Source organism: Sphaerodactylus townsendi, linkage group LG14, assembly GCF_021028975.2.
Source record: "Sphaerodactylus townsendi isolate TG3544 linkage group LG14, MPM_Stown_v2.3, whole genome shotgun sequence".
Taxonomy (NCBI): domain Eukaryota; kingdom Metazoa; phylum Chordata; class Lepidosauria; order Squamata; family Sphaerodactylidae; genus Sphaerodactylus; species Sphaerodactylus townsendi.
In genome coordinates, this window is record NC_059438.1 from 39,980,288 (window position 1) to 39,997,870 (window position 17,583).

The 17,583-nt window shown below is 45.8% G+C and overlaps 1 protein-coding gene across 1 annotated transcript in view; it reads left to right on the forward strand.

Annotated features, from left to right (window-relative positions):
• Positions 1 to 17,583, forward strand: part of SLC24A3 (solute carrier family 24 member 3) — a 59,656-nt gene that overhangs the window by 22,642 nt on the left and 19,431 nt on the right. Inside the window, exons 9-13 of the mRNA XM_048515370.1 lie at positions 6,677 to 6,837; positions 8,074 to 8,347; positions 10,459 to 10,625; positions 15,396 to 15,510; positions 17,183 to 17,295. Coding sequence (XP_048371327.1) covers positions 6,677 to 6,837; positions 8,074 to 8,347; positions 10,459 to 10,625; positions 15,396 to 15,510; positions 17,183 to 17,295 — 830 coding nt within the window. The remainder of the gene's footprint in view (positions 1 to 6,676; positions 6,838 to 8,073; positions 8,348 to 10,458; positions 10,626 to 15,395; positions 15,511 to 17,182; positions 17,296 to 17,583) is intronic.

Consider the following 17,583-nt stretch of genomic DNA (forward strand, 5'->3'; position numbering starts at 1 on the left):
TGCTGCTGAAAACGGCACCTTTTGATGACCCTGCACAGAGCGCGGGGCAGTGGGGAAGCCAGGGAACACAATCCCCGCGCTGAAAAGGTCCACGCTGGATGAAACCGACGTCATTTTTAAAAGTGGGGAAACGGCCTTAGAATTATTCAGGCAACCCTCACCTGTGTCTTGTCTTTTCTTCCTCTGGGGTCTTTCATGCAGGTTATTTACCCCAGGTTTTTGGGAAGCAGGATTTTATCCAGTTTCCCCGCAGCCTCATGGTTTGTTCATGCATCTCTGGATTTCCCCGGTTTTCCCTCTGATCTTTTGCAAACCCGCTTTGCTCTAAAGTATGTTTCTTATGTTCTTATGTTTCTTATGTTCTTATGCTTTGCTCTAAAGTATTGGGAAAGATCACAGTAAAACCTGAGTGGCTGCTGTGTAGGTGTGGGTAAATATGGATTTTATGGCTCACGTGGTAGCCAAATTGTACTTTCTTTTTTTATTATTTGTATATACAAAAAACAAACATATGGGTCGAGTCAATCTCTGACATCAATCATCATTATAATTTTACATTATCGCATATATACAGTCTTTAAAAAGATTAAAAAATATATAAAAAAGCTAAATAGACTTCCTTGTTGTAGTTCAGGAGTTAATTTGCCTTCAGAATATGCATCCTATTTCATTCGATAAGCTATATCTCATTTTAATCTCTAGGTTTCTTCCTAAGAGCTTTGCTTAAATTTTTCAGACTTAATGTTTATCTCGATAATCGTCATATATCCAAATAATTGGCATTTCAAGATAATTAATACAAGTTCATCCTATGCAATCACAACATTAATCCAAATCAAACAAAAAAACAGATGACAAGATCAAGCATACAAACAAAAAAATCATAATCGCTATGCTTATTGCATTTCATTTTACAGCACACTTATTAGTTATCTAATTTAATTACAAAGGAGAAAAAAGTAGGAGAATTCTATAGTTTTATCAAGTTTACTGTTGTACAGTCGCCTAGATTGTACTTTCAAAGAGCTAGAACAGGGGTCTGCAACCTGCGGCTCTCCAGATGTTCATGGACTACAAATCCCAATTGGCCATCCTGGCAGGGGCTGATGGGATTTGTAGTCCATGAACATCTGGAGAGCCGCAGGTTGCAGTCCCCTGAGCTAGAACCAGTTTGAAAACATGGTTCGTTGCAAATGGTACATATACCTATCCCACTCTTGACAGTGGCAAACAAATTTTGCAAATGAGAAGCCAGGACTGGGACAAAATTGACAACCTCACCTACAGAAAAATGGGGAAAGACATTGCTAGCCACACAAAAAGACAGATGCAGAAATTCAGCAAAATCCAAAAAAACATCAGCATCAACAGAAACCCTCATTGGACACTTCAAGAATCATTATAAATTTGACTGAACGGCAACTTTCCAGTGATGAAACGTCCATCCTGGCCAAGGGAGGCAATTTTGCTGTTACTCCCACCAGAGTTCCCGTGGAAGACATCACTGCTAACGTAGAATCAGCCATCCGGCATCTTCCAGAAGAGGAAGCAGAGGAACTAAGAGGAGAAACAGCAAGAATATTAAGAAAAGCAAAACTTCCCGCCAGCAACATCACACGAAAGGAAAGAAAGCCCATTAAGAATCTCAGCTCAGATCCAGAAATCATCATACTTCCAGCGGACACGGGAAATACCACAGTAATCATGAAGACTGAACAATATAAGGGAAAAAATCAGAGAACTCCTGGATCCCACAACATAAAATAAACTGAAACAAGACACAACCAAGAAAATCACTCGCCAAACAATCACATTGATTAAGAACTCATCCATTCAACCAGACACATGCCAACGACTCTGCAAGTCAAAAGCTCTTTCACTCCGGTTATATGGACTCCCGAAAATTCACAAGGACTCCACCCTACTCAGACCTATCGTTAGTGTGATTGGTTCCCCCACATATGAACTAGCAAAAATTTTGACATCACAGTTACAAAGTCACATTGGACACACAACACATTCTGTTAAAGATTCAGCCCACTTCATCGAAAAAATTAGCAATCTCCATCTCAACCCTAGCGACAGACTTATCCACTTTGATGTTGTTTCACTGTTCACCAAAGTTCCAGTGAAAGCACTCATCTACCAGTTTTTTCCAGATGACATCACAGCTTTGTTTCAACACTGCCTAACAACCAGCTACTTCCAATGAGACAACGATTACTATGAGCAGACCGATGGGGTGGCCATGGGAAGCCCCCTCAGCCCAGTGATAGCCAATTTTTACATGGAACATTTTGAGAAAGAAGCCCTCAAAACAGCACCCAGGAAACCCGCAACTTGGTTCCGGATTTGTGGATGACACTTTCACAGTCTGGAGCCATGAGGAGAAGGAACTGCTGAATTTTCTGGACCACCTTAACAGCATCCACCCAAACATCCAATTTACCATGAAAGCTGAAAAAGAAGGAAAACTGCATTTTTTAGACGTCTTGGTCTTTCGCAGACCCAACCACCAATCGGGCCACACAGTATACAGAAAACCGACACACACAGACCGGTATCTACATAAAAACTCCAACCACCATCCAAACAGAAAAGGGGTATAATCAAAACTCTGACAAATCATGCAAAACGAATTTGTGACCCTCACCTCCTCTCTGATGAAATCAATCACCTAGATTGGGCTAATGGCTACTCCACAACAGAAATCAGAAGAGATTTAAGACCAAGAGAAACCCAGAGGACTGAGGAGAAACAGCCCACCACAGGAAAAATATTTCTACCATACATCAAGCAAATCACAGATCAAATGGGGAAACTGATGAAAAAGCATAACCTACAAACCATCTTCAAACCTACCAGGAAAATACAGCAGATACCACGCTCAGCAAAGGACAAGAGAGGCCCCCTCGCTTCTGCAGGAGTCTATCACATACCCTGCAGCTGTGGAAAGGTCTACATAGGAACCACAAAACGCAGCATTCAGACTAATGTTAAGGAGCACGAAAGACACTGTCGGCTTAACCATCCTGAAAAATCTGCAGTTGCAGAACATGTATTAAACAAAACTGGACATAACATTTTATTTGAGAACACTGATATTCTGGACAATTCAGAAGGTTACTATGTCAGACTGCACAGGGAGGCCATTGAAATTCACAAACACCAAGACAACTTCAATAAGAAAGAAGAGACTCTGAAAATTAGCAAAGCTTGGCTCCCAGTACTTAAAAAATGAATTGATAACCCCACCCGCAGTACAATGCACTCAACCACACCTTTGCATATCAAGTTCCACCCAAACACTTATTGATTGGTTCCCCACCCTGGGACATGGACAGTATACCCCACTAAACTTTCCCTTCTCACTAGACTCAGTGTGAAACAGACTTCTCTCTGTGATACACCTCTGGGGATGCCAGTCACAGATGCAGGCGAAACGTTGGGAACAAGATCCACCAGACCACGGCCACACAGCCCGGAAAACCCACCACAACCAGATTTTGCACTGTTTTAAAAAACTACAAGGTCTTTTTGACCCGTGGCAATGATGAAGCAAAGGAACTGTGGGTACTTGCCATACAGAGTAAAGCCTCTTTCCAATCCTTTTTAGCTTTCTTTTATTTATTTTTTTAAGTGGCAGCTGTGTGCCATCCAACCTGGGGAAATTATTGCTGATAACATTATGGGCTTCATTACATGTCTGACATTCTCTCAGACGACAGGGAACACCCTGTCAAAAATAATGCAGCTCAGAAATCCCATCATTACAGCAAACGTGTGAGCTTACCTGGAAGCCAAGTAGCAGGTGATTATTTCCAGCTGCCTGAAAGTGTGAAGCCAGGTGAGCAACGGATGAAGGGGAAAAAACCACAGTCATCGCTTGACTGAGTAGCTTAATCAGTATTATTTTTGGAAGTGTAGCAAGCTTGGCATCGCATACCTTGCAGAGTGGTTGTTGTGAGGATGGAATGGAGACAGGAAGAACAATGTTGCAGGCTGCTTTGGGGATTAAAACAAGTTATGAATATCTAAAGAGCAGCAGTGGCATAGTGGTTAAGTGCACTCTAATCTGGAGAACTGGGTTTGATTCCCAGCTCTGCCACTTGAGCTGTGGAAGCTTTTCTGGGGAACCAGATTAGCTTGTGCACTTCAACACATGCAAGCTGGGTGACCTTGGGCTAGTCACAGTTCTCCTGAGCTCTCTCAGCCCCACCCACCTCACAGGATGTTTGTTGTGGGGGGGGGGGAGGAAAGGAGATTGTAAGCACCTTTGAGTCTCCTTATAGGAGAGAAAATGGGGGATAGAAATCCAGAATTCTTCTTCTTCTAAATACAGTGGAACCTCGGTTTTCATTGCCTTCGGTTTTCATTGGTTTCGGTTTTCAGTGAAAAAATTGTCTCGGTTTTCATCGATTTGCAGTAAGGTGCAGGGGTTTGTGTAGAAAAAACACCCGGACAAAGCTGTTGTAGGCCGTGTCTGCGACTTCTTGAATGAAAATGTCTCGCCCCATTTCAGACAAATCTTAAAGAGGATTCAGAAACAGACCTCTTTGGACAGCTTCCTGGTGTGACATTGGTCCACTGGCTCTGAAGCTGGTGCAAGTTATTGTTTGTTACTGTTTTCAGCACTAAATACTATGTTTATTCACCTAAAAATGTGTTTTTGGGATGTTTTTTGGAGTGCCTAGAACGGAATAATTGGGTTTACATTGATTCCTATGGAAAAGTTTGCCTCTGTTTTCATCGGTTTCGGTTTTCATCGATTCTTTTCGGGCAGATTACCAACGAAAACCAATGTTCCACTGTAACCCATTCATCGAGGAATTAATCACTTGAGTAAGGCCACCATGAATCAAGTGCAACTCATTTACCTGCCTCTCTTCATGAATAAGAATAAAAGTATTTTATACAGCACTTTTACTTCATCTACATTAAAGGTGGCCAACCTATGGTGCTCCAGATGTTCATGGACTACAATTCCAGTGGTGGGATCCAAAAATTTTAGTAACAGGTTCCCATGGTGCTGGGATTCAAACTGTGGCGTAGCGCCAATGGGGCTGGGCGGGGCATGACGGGGGCATGGCCGGGCATTCCGGGGGCAGGGCATTCCTGGGCGGGGCTGTGGCAAGGATGCACCAGTCCTTGGGCGGGAAACGAATGCACGCAGGCGCAGGCTGCCACGCACGCCGGGGCACCTCCTGCTAGACTGCTTCAAGTTCTGCGCGCTACTGCTGAGAGGAGGGACGTAACTAAGGCAAAAATCACATGGCAAAATCACCCATTAGTAACCCCCTCTCGGCGCACACAAATAATTAGTAACCTACTCTCGGGAACCTGTGAGAGCCTGCTGGATCCCACCTCTGTACAATTCCCATCACCCCTGGGATTGCCCAATTGGCCAAGCTGGCAAGGGCTGATGGGAATTGTTGTTCATGGACATCTGGAGCACTATAGGTTGGCCAGCCCTGATTTACATCATCTCACAAATGATCACAAGAATATCATCAGTGATTATGCCTTGTTTGGAAAGAACTTTTGCTCCATCGCACGTACTGCTAAGACTCAAGGTCAGCCCTGGTTAATATTCGGGTGGGAGACCACCAAAGAAACCCAGGGCCAATATGTATGGGGGAAGCCAGCCTACCAGTGAGCCTGGATTTTTTAGTTGGCGAAAAACCTCGTTAGCGGCGAGCATGAGCAGGGAGTCCCAGGCAAGGCCCAGTGAGGAGATCTTAGCCTCGATTAGTAACCACCAGTCGCAGGTCTGGAGCTCAGGCATCGCTAGTTGGGCCAAGCTGTGCAAGTCAGAGTGGAAACAGAGGCGTACCCAGAATTTGAAAGTGGTTCCCCACGCCCTGGTCCCCAGAAGGTGCTGTCCTGCCTGAAAGCAAAGGACTGTATAGGGGCAGAGGTGGGATCCAGCAGGTTCTCACCAGTTCCTGAGAATGGGTTACTAATTATCTGTGTGTGCCGAGAGGGGGTTACTAATTGGGTCCGCTTTTCCGTTAGAAATTCCATTAGGTCCAAAAATCGTAAAGTCCTGTTGTTTCCTACGTGGCTGGTTAGCGAAGGTAGAAAACGGGATCATTCTCCCTGTTGGGCTGTTTTAAAAACATGTTTTAGCAATATGGTAAAGTTCCTTGTGTAAGGAAAGTATCCTTCTTTTGATTTCTAGAAACAAAATTAAGTATTTGAAAGTATTAAGTATTTGACACACAGTCAATTAGAGGAGAAGTAGTTGTTTCTGTTGGCTGTAGTCGATAGTACTTGCCATCATGAGTTTAAATTATGGACAGAAAGATACCAGCTGGAAATTAGGAACTTTTTTTTACAGTAAGAGTTTTTTACTAACAGAGAAATTATTAACGTCCCACACCGGAATGCCCAGCCACGCCCCATCGTGCCCCGCCCAGCCCCATTGGCGCTATGCCATTGTTTGAATCCCACCACCATAGGAACCTCTTACTAAAATTTTTGGATCCCACCACTGCATAGGGGACACAGTTTGGGAGTCCAAAGATTTTATATAGGGAGCTGTATTGCTGGCTGCAACTCGACAGCACTGTCCAACGCCAACTTTGGCGAGAATGCAAGTCAGACCCTTCCAATAAAAGAAAACCATTCAACGATGCACAAACACTTCCCCGCCTTCTCTGTTAACTGCTTACAGGAAACTTCCATCATAAAGCTTCCGTCATCATGGTGGATGAGTTGCTGTCGGCCTATCCCCACCAGCTTTCCTTCTCAGAGGCGGGGCTCCGGATAATGATAACGAGTCACTTTCCGCCCCGGACCCGGCTCTCCATGGCCAGCCGCATGTTGATCAATGAGGTATGTTCTGGGCTCTCATCTCAAATAATGTGGTCGTCCCTTCACTTACTTGGACTGCGGTCTGTAAATTGGAAACAGTCTAGTGTTATTCTTTGTCTGCTCAGTGACAGAGGGGTAGGGGCAGAGGTGGGATCCAGCAGGTTCTCACAGGTTCCCGAGAGTAGGTTACTAATTATTTGCGTGTGCCGAGAGGGGGTTACTAATGGGTGATTTTGCCACGTGATTTTTGCCTTAGCTACGCCCCTCCTCTCAGCAGTAGCGCGCAGAACTTGAAGCAGTCTATCAGGAGGTGCACCGGCGTGCGTGGCAGCCTGTGTCTGCGTGCATTCGTTTCCCGCCCAAGGACCAGCGCAGCGGCTGCGTCCTTGCCACAGCCCCTCCCAGGAATGCCCCGCCCCCTGAATGCCCAGCCGCACCCCCGGCATGCCCCGCCCAGTCCCATTGGCGCTACGCCACAGTTTGAATCCCACCACCATGGGAACCTGTTACTAAAATTTTTGGATCCCACCACTGGGTAGGGGGCAATGAGGCCAGTCACTCTGCTATGGGTATGAGTGGTGAGCTTTTTCTGCCCCAGACATTGCTGGTGTCTCATTCCCTCTTTAACCTTTTCATCTCCCATGAGGTGGAAAGAACCCTTAATGTCACAGCTTGGTGTGGGACGTTAGAAGAAGGTGAGTATGGTTTTATATCTCACCTTTCTCTCTTGTAAGGAGACTCGAGGCGTACAAACTCATTCCCCTTCCTCTCCCCGCAACAGACACCTTGTGAGGTAGGTGGGGCTGAGAGAGTTTGGAGAGAACTGCGACTAGCTCAGGGTCACCCAGCAGGCTTCATGTGTAGGAGTGGGGAAACAAATCCAGTTCACCAGATAAGAGTCCACTGGTCATGTGGAGGAGTGAGGAATCAAACCCAGTACTCCAGATCAGAGTCCGTCTGCTCTTAATCACTACACCGTGCTGGGAGGACTGTAGGAGTGTCTTGAGCACAGCGATTAGTGTGTTAAGCAAGTGAACACATAGCCATTGCAGTGGAGTGGCAATTAATTAGGATGTTTAATTTTGCAAATCCTTTTTATTTCCATTATTATTATTATTATTATTATTATTATTATTATTATCATCATCATCATCATCATCATCATCATCATCATCATTATCATTATTATCATTATTATCATTATTATTATTGTTGTTAAAACAGCATCCTTGTGCTTTGCTGTCCCCCCTCTTCCAGAGGCAGAGACTGATAAACAGCAGAATATACACCAACGGGGAGTCAGAGGTGGCCATCAAAGTTCCTATCAATATCAAGCGCACCGTGGAGAATGGATCTGGGCCCAGCAACTCCGCTGACAGAAGCGCCGGCGGACCCAGGAGAGACGAGGACGCCGCCGAAGCTGGGAACGAGACAGAGAACGAGAACGAAGACAACGAAAACAACGAAAACGATGAGGAGGAGGAGGAAGAGGAGGAGGACAGCGGCCCTTACACACCCTTTTCTCTACCATGTATGATGCACATTATTTAAATCCTGCTCTTTCATGCGTTCTTAAAACTTCCGCTCCAAACCAGGTTCACACACTACAACTGGAAGCTGGTTGTCAGCCACAGTTGAAGGGCGAGCTAAACTACAGGCTGCTGGGTCTAGATCAGTGGTGGCGAACCTTTGGCACTCCAGATGTTATGGACTACAATTCCCATCAGGCCATGCTGGCAGGGGCTGATGGGAATTGTAGTCCACAACATCTGGAGTGCCAAAGGTTCACCACCACGGGTCTAGATGTAAGGGCCCACTGGAACTCTCAGATATTAATTTCAGTGATTTAGAAATGCGATCGTGTCACCTTCTGAAGTCGTAGAAAAGCCCTCTGCGCTTCTAAATTTTACATTTTTATTAGCAGAGCAACAAATTAGCCTGTGCTTTGCGGGAGGTATCTGGGTAATAAATGGAAAGAATATTTGAATACTTCCTTTTATATGCCATTAAAGGTTAAAATTGAAATTGAATACTTCCTTTAAATTGGCCTTTATTACCATTAGGCCCTTTCCGCACACGCAAAACAATGCGTTTTCAAACCACTTTCACAACTGTTTGCAAGTGGATTTTGCCATTCTGCACAGCTTCAAAGAGCACTGAAAGCAGTTTGAAAGTGCATTATTGTGCATGTGCGGAAGGAGCCTTTATTTCATGAATACCTTACTTTGCTGCCCGTCGGGGACCCGGAGCGGCTTACGTCATGCTCCTCTCCTCTGGTTTGTCCTCACAACAACCCCGTGAGGTGGGTTAGACTGAGAGTGTAAGAATGGCTCATGGTTGTCCAGCAGACTGAGGATCTGAACTCTGTTCTAGTCTGACCCTCTAACTTCTACACTAGACTGGCTCTCGTCGTGATTCTTAAAGCGCCTCCTGGGATAGAAGAAATGCAAGTGCGTTGAGGTGTTCTGTGTTACTGCTGCACACTTCTTCACGCAACGTGTGATTGGTGTTTGGAATATGCTGCCACAGGAGGTGGTGATGGCCACTCACCTGGATAGCTTTAAAAGGGGCATGGACAGATTGATGGAGGAGAAGTCGATCTCTGGCCACCAATCTTGATCCTCCTTGATCTCAGATTGCAAATGCATACATACATACATAAGCCTTTATTGGCATAGTCAGAAAAAAGTTACACGAATCGGGAACAATTGCATGGATACATGATAGATAAAAGGCCCCACGGGGAGCACAACAAATACGTTCTACTGGGAACTCTCAACTATCTCCGCAATGAAATTGGCGATCTCTTCACAAAGACCGGGGTCCGAGTTGTTTAACAATAGAGATAACCTAGTCAGATCAGGCAGCCCAGATTGGAAGAAAAAAATGTAGGTTGGTATATTTTGATCCGATGTTATCAAATCTGGTGCAGTGCAAGAGTTGGTGAGTCAGGGTTTCAACCACATTAAGTTTGCAACTGCATCACCTTGCGGATTTATCTAAATTGCTGAACCTACCCTTTAATAGAGGGCATAACGTTAAAACGCGCAATGGTAAGGGCTCTCCTTGCATGTGGGTTCATTAAGGTATGGAGGTAATAGGCCAGGCGTCTCTGCTCAAATGGAATTAGGAGTTGTGTTGGAGAGAAGGTTCTTGATCCTCTTTGATCTGGGATTGCAAATGCCTTAACAGTCCAGGTGCTCGGGAGCAGCAGCAGCAGCAGCAACAGCAGAAGGCCCTTGCTTTCACCTCCTGCACGTGAGCTCCCAAAGGCACCTGGTGGGCCACTGCGAGTAGCAGAGAGCTGGACTAGGTGGACTCTGGTCTGATCCAGCTGGCTTGTTCTTATGTTCTTATGGAGGAGAAGTCGATCTATGGCTCCCAATCTTGATCCTCCTTGATCTGAGACTGCAAATGCCTTAGCAGACCAGGTGCTCAGGAGCAGCAGCAGCAGAAGGCCATTGCTTTCACCTCCTGCAGGTGAGCTCCCAAAGGCACCTGGTGGGCCACTGCGAGTAGCAGAGTGCTGGACTAGATGGACTCTGGTCTGATCCAGCTGGCTTGTTCTTATGTTCTTATGTTCTGAACTAAAACAGGGTGGAAGGAATGCCAGCTTACCTTCTTTCTGTGTTGTTTTTGCAGCAGGGAAGATTGAAGTTGCCAAGTGGCTGTTCACCTGGCCCCTGTCTTTGCTTCTGTACTTCACGGTGCCCAACTGTAATAAGCCCTACTGGGAGAAATGGTTCTTGGTCACTTTTGCTTCCTCCACGCTTTGGATAGCAGCCTTTTCCTATGTGATGGTATGGATGGTACGTATTGAACCTGGCGAACTTTTTGAGCTTCACGGGTATCTCGTTCTTCCATAAGTTCTTCTCAACCAAGAGTCCCCAACATTGTACCGTGGACACAATGTTGGGGACTCTTGGTTTAGAAGAACTTACGGAAGAACACATTTTCTGGCACCCACCAGCATGGTGTAGTGGTTAAGCGCTGGTGGATTCTAATCTGGAGAACCGGGTTTGATTCCCCACTCCTCCACCCAAGTGGCTGAGGCTTATCTGGTGAACCGGATGTGTTTCCGCACTCCTACATTCCTGCTGGGTGACCTTGGGCTAGTCACAGTTCTCTCAGGACTCTCAACCCACCTACCTCACAAGGTGTCTGTTGTGGGGAGAGGAAAGGAAAGGAGCTTGTAAGCCACCTTGAATCTCCTTACAGGAGAGAAAGGTGGGATATAAATCCAAACTCCTCCTCCTCCTCCTCCTCCTTCTTGTTTGTAGGGCTTTTGCCCAGTAAAGCTTCTGACTATTGAATATTTCATTGACTGTGCAGAATTTTTTAAAATGTTGCTTCAGGAGCAGTTGCCCCCACAACACCAGGCCCTGTGCTATGCCACTGAATCTTAGCTTTGGCAGCCATTTTGTGGGTACCACCACCTCCTGTGGCAGCCATTTTGTGGCCGTGCCCATCATTTCATGTCAGAATTCCAAATGTGCCCACTTGAAAAGGTTCTAAATCATAATAAAAGTCCATCTAGTCCACAGGTGTCAAACTCGTGGCCCTCCAGATGTTATGGACCACAGTTCCCAGCATCCCCTGCCAGCATCATGGTGGCAGGGGATGATGGGAACTGTAGTCCATAACATCTGGAGGGCCACGAGTTTGACACCTATGATTCTAGTCCAGTGATGGCGAATCTTTTTGAGACCGAGTGCCCAAATTGCAACCCAAAACCCACTTATTTATCGCAAAGTGCCAACACAGCAATTTAACCTGAATACTGAGGTTTTAGTTTAGAAAAAAAACAGTTGGCTCCAAGGCGTGCATTACTCGGGAGTAAGCTTGGTGGTAGTTATTGGCATTGATTTGAAACAACCATGCAACTCTTTGAACGGGTTTTACTCAGAAGCAAGCCCCATTGCCAGCAACCGTGCTTACTCCCAGGTAAAGGATCATGCTTTAGTTCTTTGCATGAAAATCAGTGGGGTTTGACAGCACTTAACAGGGTTACCTACACTGCTTCCCCAAAACTACGTCTTAGGTTTAATGCTAATAATCAAGCCCAGCGGCCCAGGCCAGCCTAGATGTGTGTGGGGGGCGATTTCCCCACATGACTTGCGAACTCTGTTTGCGTGTGCCCACAGAGAGGGCTCTGAGTGCCACCTCTGGCACCCGTGCCATAGGTTCGCCACCACTGTTCTAGTCCATCATCCTATTTCCAACAGTGGCCAGCCGTATGCCTAGAAGCCCACAGACAGGATCCTCTTCAGTTGTGTTTCCCTTCAGCGGAAGACAACAGTTTGCTTGAGGCAGGAGTAGATCAGTTAAAGAGGGAAAGATCTTGAAGGCAGGATGCTAGTGAGGCCTTGCACAGACTTCCTGTAGGCTGTATTATTCCCTGCAGGTTTGACCCAACCCTAGAAGATTTTCTGCCTCTTTCCTGCCTTTTTCAGCACCCTAGAGAAAATCAGCAGAAATAAAACTTTGAGGAGACAGCACTTGGGCTAAAGCAAGAGGTAAACCAGCTGAGAAAAGCTGGTTTACTTTTAAAACTTGAGCCAGAACAAAGTTTATTTTTTTAAAAAAAGAATCACTCATTGAATGAAATGTGAATGCAGAATGTAGAGGAGAGCACTTTTTTTTAACAATACAAAACCTTTTTAGACAGGCCTTTTTTACTACCGCGTTTCCCCGAAAATAAGACAGTGTCTTATATTCATTTTTGCTCCCCAAGATGCGCTATGTCTTATTTTCAGGGATGTCTTTATTTTTTCCGCTTCCACAGCTGCATGCTCTGGTGTTCTGTTCGGACGGGCTAAGCTTCCAAACAAAAACTTTGCTACATCTTACTTTTGGGGGATGCTTTAGCAAAAACTTCAGCAAAACCTCCACTATGTCTTATTTTCAGAGGATGTCTTATTTTCGGGGAAACGGGGTATGTTGCACTCTGTTGAACTGTACAATTAACCTCCGGCACCCAGCTCTAATTCCCAACCTCTCTCAGTTCCAGATGCAGGACTTTTGCCCTTCGCCCGTTTTCTGTTCATTCCAATCCTTTACGTCTTTATCACCCGCAACGGTCAAAACCTTTACTGACTTCAAAGGACCTGCTAGAGGCGGCTTTTATCATAAAACAGCATGAAAATTAAGAGAACTATTAAAGCTTTGGATTTCGGAACCCCCAACCGGAGCATAAGAACAGCATTAAATATTTAGCAGCTTAAAAATGAACCCTGTAAAACAGTTTTCGGGCCAAAAGGAGATTGTAAAATCATTTTCAAAGATCAGCTCCTTCCTTCGGCAAAAAATAGTTTGAGCGAGATGCCTGCTGTGGATTGACACCCACCCCTTACGTATCCTTTCCGCAGAGTATCCAACTCGAGAGTAGCCAGTTCCTCCTGTTTCCGGTAGAACTCCGCTGGCCAAAAGCTGGCCGGCACTCCAGTCAAAATCATTAAGGCAGCTGTCCTTCCAGAGCAGAGTTTCAAGGAATTTTTAAGGACTCTCTTTTATTTAGGGAATTTTTAAAAGTTGGGCAAATATACAAGTAAAGTTGCCTCCTCCAGGTTGCAGAAGTTGTTGGAGATTTAGGAGTGGAACCTGAAGAGGGTGGGGTTTAGGGTGGGGAGGGGAGGGGAGGAGTCTAATGCCATAAAGTCTACCTTCTGGAGCAGCCATCTTTTTCCCAGGGGAATTGGTCGTTTAGAGACAAGTTGTAATTCTGGACGGTCCTCAGCAGAGACGAAGGGAGGGGGAACTGCGCCCAGGCAGCGGTGGGATCCAAAAATTTTAGTAACAGGTTCCCATGGTGGTGGGATTCAAACTGTGGCGTAGCGCCAATGAGGCTGGGCGGGGCACGATGGGGGCATGGCCAGGCATTCCTGGGCAGGGCTGTGGCAGTGGACGCAGTCAGCTGGCGCCGGTCCCAAGCGGAAATGAATGCACACAGGCGCAGGCTGCCACGCATGCCAGTGCACCTCCTGCTAGACTGCTTCAAGTTCTGCGCGCTACTGCTGAGAGGAGGGGCGTAACTAAGGCAAAAATCACGTGGCAAAATCACCAATTAGTAACCCCCTCTCGGCACACGCAAATAATTAGTAACCTACTCTCGGGAACCTGTGAGAACCTGCTGGATCCCACCTCTGCGCCTGGGGCATTAACTGCCCATGCGCCCCCTCCCGCCCCCGACATGCCTCGCCCCCTATATACAAGGTGTCTGAGATTGATTTTTTGAAGCTGAAAGTGTGCCTGACAAATTGGCGTGAGGGGGCAGCACAGGTCTGAAGGCAAGGAGGCGTACAGTTAGGTGACTGAAGGGTGGCGGACAAGCTGTAAGCTTGGTGGAGCCCTGATTCTGCTGGAATTGCAACTGATCTTCAGACCGCACAGACCAATTCCCCTGGAAGAAATGGTAGCTTCTGCTGAGCTCCTTCCCTTCCCCAAACTCTACCCCCAGATCTCCAGGAAGCTGGAACTGGCAGACCTAGGGTAAGTAGAGCATGCTGTCCCCCAGCAGAAAGCTTTTCCATAGGTACTTCATAGAATCATAGCGTTGGAAGAGACCACAAGGGCCATCAAGTCCAAGCCACCTGCCATGAAGGAACAGACAATCAAAGCACCCTTGACAGATGGCCATCCAGCCTCTGTTTAAAAACCTCTAAAGAAGGAGACTCCACCACAGGGTATTCCACTGTTGGACAGCCTAGTTCTTCCTAATGTTTAGGTAGAATCTGTTTTCCTGCCCCTTGTCTCCCTTACTAGTCTCTTAAGCAGGAGAAAACAAGCTTGCTCCCTCTTCAACATGATACCCCTTCAGACATTTAAACATGGCTACCATGTCACCCCTTAACCTTCTCTGCTCCAGACTAAGCTTACCTAGCTTCATAGGCCATGGAATCCAGACCTTTTACCATTTGGGTCACCCTCCTCTGAATCCATTTCAGCTTGTCAATAACCTCCTTGAACTGTGGTGCCCAGAACTGGTCACTGTATTCCAGGTGGGATCTGACCAATGCAGAATGGAGCAGCAGTGGCGTAAGAGGTTAAGAGCTCGTGTATCTAATCTGGAGGAACCTGGTTTGATTCCCAGCTCTGCCGCCTGAGCTGTGGAGGCTTATCTGGGGAATTCAGATTAACCTGGACACTCCCACACACACCAGCTGGGTGACCTTGGGCTAGTCACAGCTTCTCGGAGCTCTCCCAGCCCCCACCTACCTCACAGGGTGTTTGTTGTGAGGGGGGAAGGGCAAGGAGATTGTAAGCCCCTTTGAGTCTCCTACAGGAGAGAAAGGAGGATATAAATCCAAACTCTTCCTCCTCCTCCTCCTCCTCCTCCTCCTCCTCTTCTTCTTCTTCTTCTTCTTCTTCTTCTCTTCTTCTTCTTCTTCTTCTTCTTCTTCTTCTTCTTCTTCTTCTTCTTCTTCTTCTTCTTCTTCTTCTTCTTCTTCTTCTTCTTCTTCTTCTTCTTCTTCTATTACTTCCCTCGATAAACACTATACTCCCGTTGATGCAGCCCAGAGTTTCCTACTCTACATCCTTAAGGAGCTTAAACATCCTGAAGGTGCATTTCATTTCCTTAGGTCACCATCATTGGATACACGTTGGGTATTCCAGACGTGATCATGGGAATCACCTTCCTGGCAGCTGGAACCAGCGTACCAGACTGTATGGCGAGCCTTATTGTCGCAAGACAAGGTACGTTGGCTTGCATGTGAGAATAAGCGTTTCTGTCTGGAGGTCTGTTCAGATGTTATTTGACTTGACATTCTGTCTGGTTTGAAATGAGGAGTGAACCCAGAGTTTATTTCTCTCTCTGCCTAGCCTGCTCTTTTGATTGTGGGCAGAAAGTTATATGGATTAATAAGGAGATTTGGGTGCTGTGTGGTTTCCGGGCTGCATGGCCGTGTTCTAGCAGCATTCTCTCCTGATGTTTCGCCTGCATCTGTGGCTGGCATCTTCAGAGGATACTACTATCAGATCCTCTGAAGATGCCAGCCACAGATGCAGGCGAAACATCAGGAGAAAATGCTGCTAGAACACGGCCATACAGCCCGGAAACCACACAGCACCCAAGTGATTCCGGCCATGAAAGCCTTCGACAATACATTAATAAGGAGATATTTCAACCTGATGTATGCAAAGAACTGCATTTAGGATGTGCAGAAAATAAAACCTGCAGTTTATGTTTATCTTTTATTGTTCCATCCTTAGGCATCTTAGAGAGTTCTTCTTTTCTTTGTTCTCTTTTTTATTGAGTTTTGGTACCTAGATTGGATTTGTTTATTTTATTTTATTTTATTTTATTTATTTACTTACTTACTTACTTACTTACTTACTTACTTACTTACTTACTTACTTACTTACTTACTTACTTACTTACTTCTACTTCTACTACTTTATTTACTTTATTTCTACTGCTCCTCCTCCCCCCAAAGGGCTCAGGGCGGCGAACAGAACAAACAAATAGAGCACAAATAAAATCAAAGTTAAATATAGCTCTATATGCTAAAATTAACCCCATTAAAATGCAGCATCCTAATATCAAAATTAACGATGGTGACCTACTAGCAATCCCCTAAAAAGAAAAAGGGGAGAAGAAGGGAGGGGGGGAATGGCAGGGTCCACAGATGTTATAAGAGAGGAGAGAGGAGGGCATCAGCGGCCGGACTGGGCGTCTCCAGCAGTACATAACAGCCCGGGTGGAACAGTCTCCGTCTCTGCAGGCTCCCAAAATTCTTTAAGATCCGGGTGAGGGCCTCAAGCTGTAGCTGGAGGTAGAGCTGCTCCACTGAGGCAGGGGCCAGAGCTGTAAAGCTCTGGCCCGAGTGGAGGTCAGCCGCATCATTGAGGGGGGCTAGGGGATCACCAGCACTTGTTTCTGCTGAGCGCAGAGGCCGATTTGGGGCATGTGGGGCAAGACGGTCCCGTAGGTACGGAGGTCCCAGGCCGCGCAAGGCCTTAAAGGTCAAAACCAACACCTTGAAAACGATTGTTGAGCTTTGGTTGCTTCTTGCTGGGAATCTGTTCATGTTTCTGGGAATCTGTTCATGTTTCTTGGTGAGATTTTCACGAGTGTATTTCTGTCAAAATGAAACCGTCGTTATTTAACCCGTTGATGTCTGTGAGCAAATTGGACTGATGTGAAATGTTTTGTCCATAACATACGGGTGTACAATCGGAATTTTATGTGAATATTATGATTAATTTTAATGATTGGTCATCATCTAACATCAAAGTCGGAAAGCACAAAGAGAGAAGACAATTTACGAAGAAAACGTCAGTAGTAACCCTGCAAGAACAATCTTGTTTAGGATTGCATACTCACTTTGGAAATAATTCTGGCTGTTCTGATTTCTTGTTTCTGCAGGCATGGGAGATATGGCTGTGTCGAACTCCATTGGAAGCAATGTTTTTGACATTCTGATCGGCCTTGGCCTTCCATGGTCTTTACAGACCCTAGCAGTCGACTATGGCTCCTATGTAAGTTCTATGTTTACTGGAACTTTTTCTTTCTCAGTTTCCCTTTTCATATTTATTGTTGACTGGTTTTCTTTTAGTTGGTTTTGAGTAATGCACCTATGAAGATTTCCAGCAATTTAAGAGTTACTTGTAAAGGTATCCATTCCACTTTCAAGGCAGTGTTCTGAATCTCGCGTTCAGTACTTTTGAAGACTTCTTCGAGCCTAAGGAGCCTTCCTCCTGTGGCAGAAGAGCCACTTAAGTTCGTGAAAGGGTTCTTAGGCTGGAGAAAAGCTTCAGACATTGCTG